Source organism: Echinococcus granulosus (assembly GCF_000524195.1).
Source record: "Echinococcus granulosus chromosome Unknown EG_S00452, whole genome shotgun sequence".
NCBI classification, from domain to species: Eukaryota; Metazoa; Platyhelminthes; class Cestoda; order Cyclophyllidea; family Taeniidae; genus Echinococcus; species Echinococcus granulosus.
In genome coordinates, this window is record NW_020170831.1 from 2,635 (window position 1) to 3,838 (window position 1,204).

Sequence of the window (1,204 nt, forward strand, 5' to 3'; positions counted from 1 at the left end):
AATCTGCGTTTAACGCTCGTGCTAACTCCTGTCTGCCGGTTGTTAGGCCTCTACTGCGGAGCTTACTTACTAAATTATTGCCGCTTGAAGAAACACTGGCACCATTCTTGAAGTCACCTCTTTGCATAGGGCTCCAGGCAGCAGCTGCTCCCGCCACCAAATTAAGCACAAATAAGGGGTGTTTGTAGCCATGGGGATGAGAGGAGAGACCTACTGCTCATTTCCACCTCCACCGATTATTTGGCGCGCACATTTACACTTCGACAACAATTAGGAGTGGGAGTACTGCATAGAGACAAATTGCTGCCAGAACTTGTCGCCTGTGAGGCGCAAGTAGTAAAAATGCAAAACATGGTCAGCACATCCCGTAGGTAGCGGGCCATAAAGTAACTTTGCCGACGTCGCAAGGTATCCTATTAGCTGTTCTTCAACTGCACCCACGTGTCATCACATTGGCACTGATGTGGCGAGAGTTGCAGTTCCCTCGTTATGGCAAAGCTGTCTCACCGTTGTCACTGCGACGACGATCATGGCGCGTCGTTCGGCAAGCGTAGCCATAGTCTCGACTACCACTGCTACCGTGGTCTGGACCACTGCGAAGGAAAGAGGAAGAAAGAAGGAAGGAGAGAAGGAAAGGACGATCATCATCGCGTTCAGACATAGTAGGCCAAGGTGATGAGAGCTGAAGGGTGGCGGGCTGTGAGGGCAGCAGTAGAGTCAGGGATTCAGCAACCATACACTAACTCCTGAAACAAGGGGAGTATATTGGATCAAGACTCCGCAAATGCTCACAATCTTTATGAAGTACGAAAGAAAGTCTCATGTAGCAGCTTCATTTGGGTATTCGAAATGATCTCAATGAGTGCGTCTAGAAGGTGCATTCTCGAATGCCAGCCATGGGTACGCACAAAGCCGTGGCAGTCGCAAAACTCACCCAGAAGGTAGATCTGATGTCAATACAGTCAGTTTAATCCAAACAACTCGGCAATAATTGTGTCTAATAAGAATGCTGAAGAAATTTCGACAAAATATAAGTAAGTCTCCAAATTTTTCTCAGAGCCAAGGGCATTGTTTGACTTCAAACATTGGGCACGTTAGCTATCAGGACCTCTCCACTTATCATTTATAAATTGTCAGCTTTCACAAATATGATGAGAAAACGGATTATTAGCAGTTAAAAAAACTGAAGGCAAACAAAGTTCTT

The 1,204-nt window shown here is 46.4% G+C and overlaps 1 protein-coding gene across 1 annotated transcript in view; it reads right to left on the reverse strand. All coding sequences in view use genetic code 11, as the record gives it.

Moving 5' to 3' along the window:
• Nucleotides 1–487: 487 nt before the first annotated feature.
• EGR_11176 (hypothetical protein) overlaps nt 488–1,204 on the reverse strand; it is a gene marked incomplete at both ends in the record, with an annotated part of 938 nt that continues 221 nt past the window's right edge. Inside the window, one exon of the mRNA XM_024500423.1 lies at nt 488–593. Coding sequence (XP_024345163.1) covers nt 488–593 — 106 coding nt within the window. The remainder of the gene's footprint in view (nt 594–1,204) is intronic.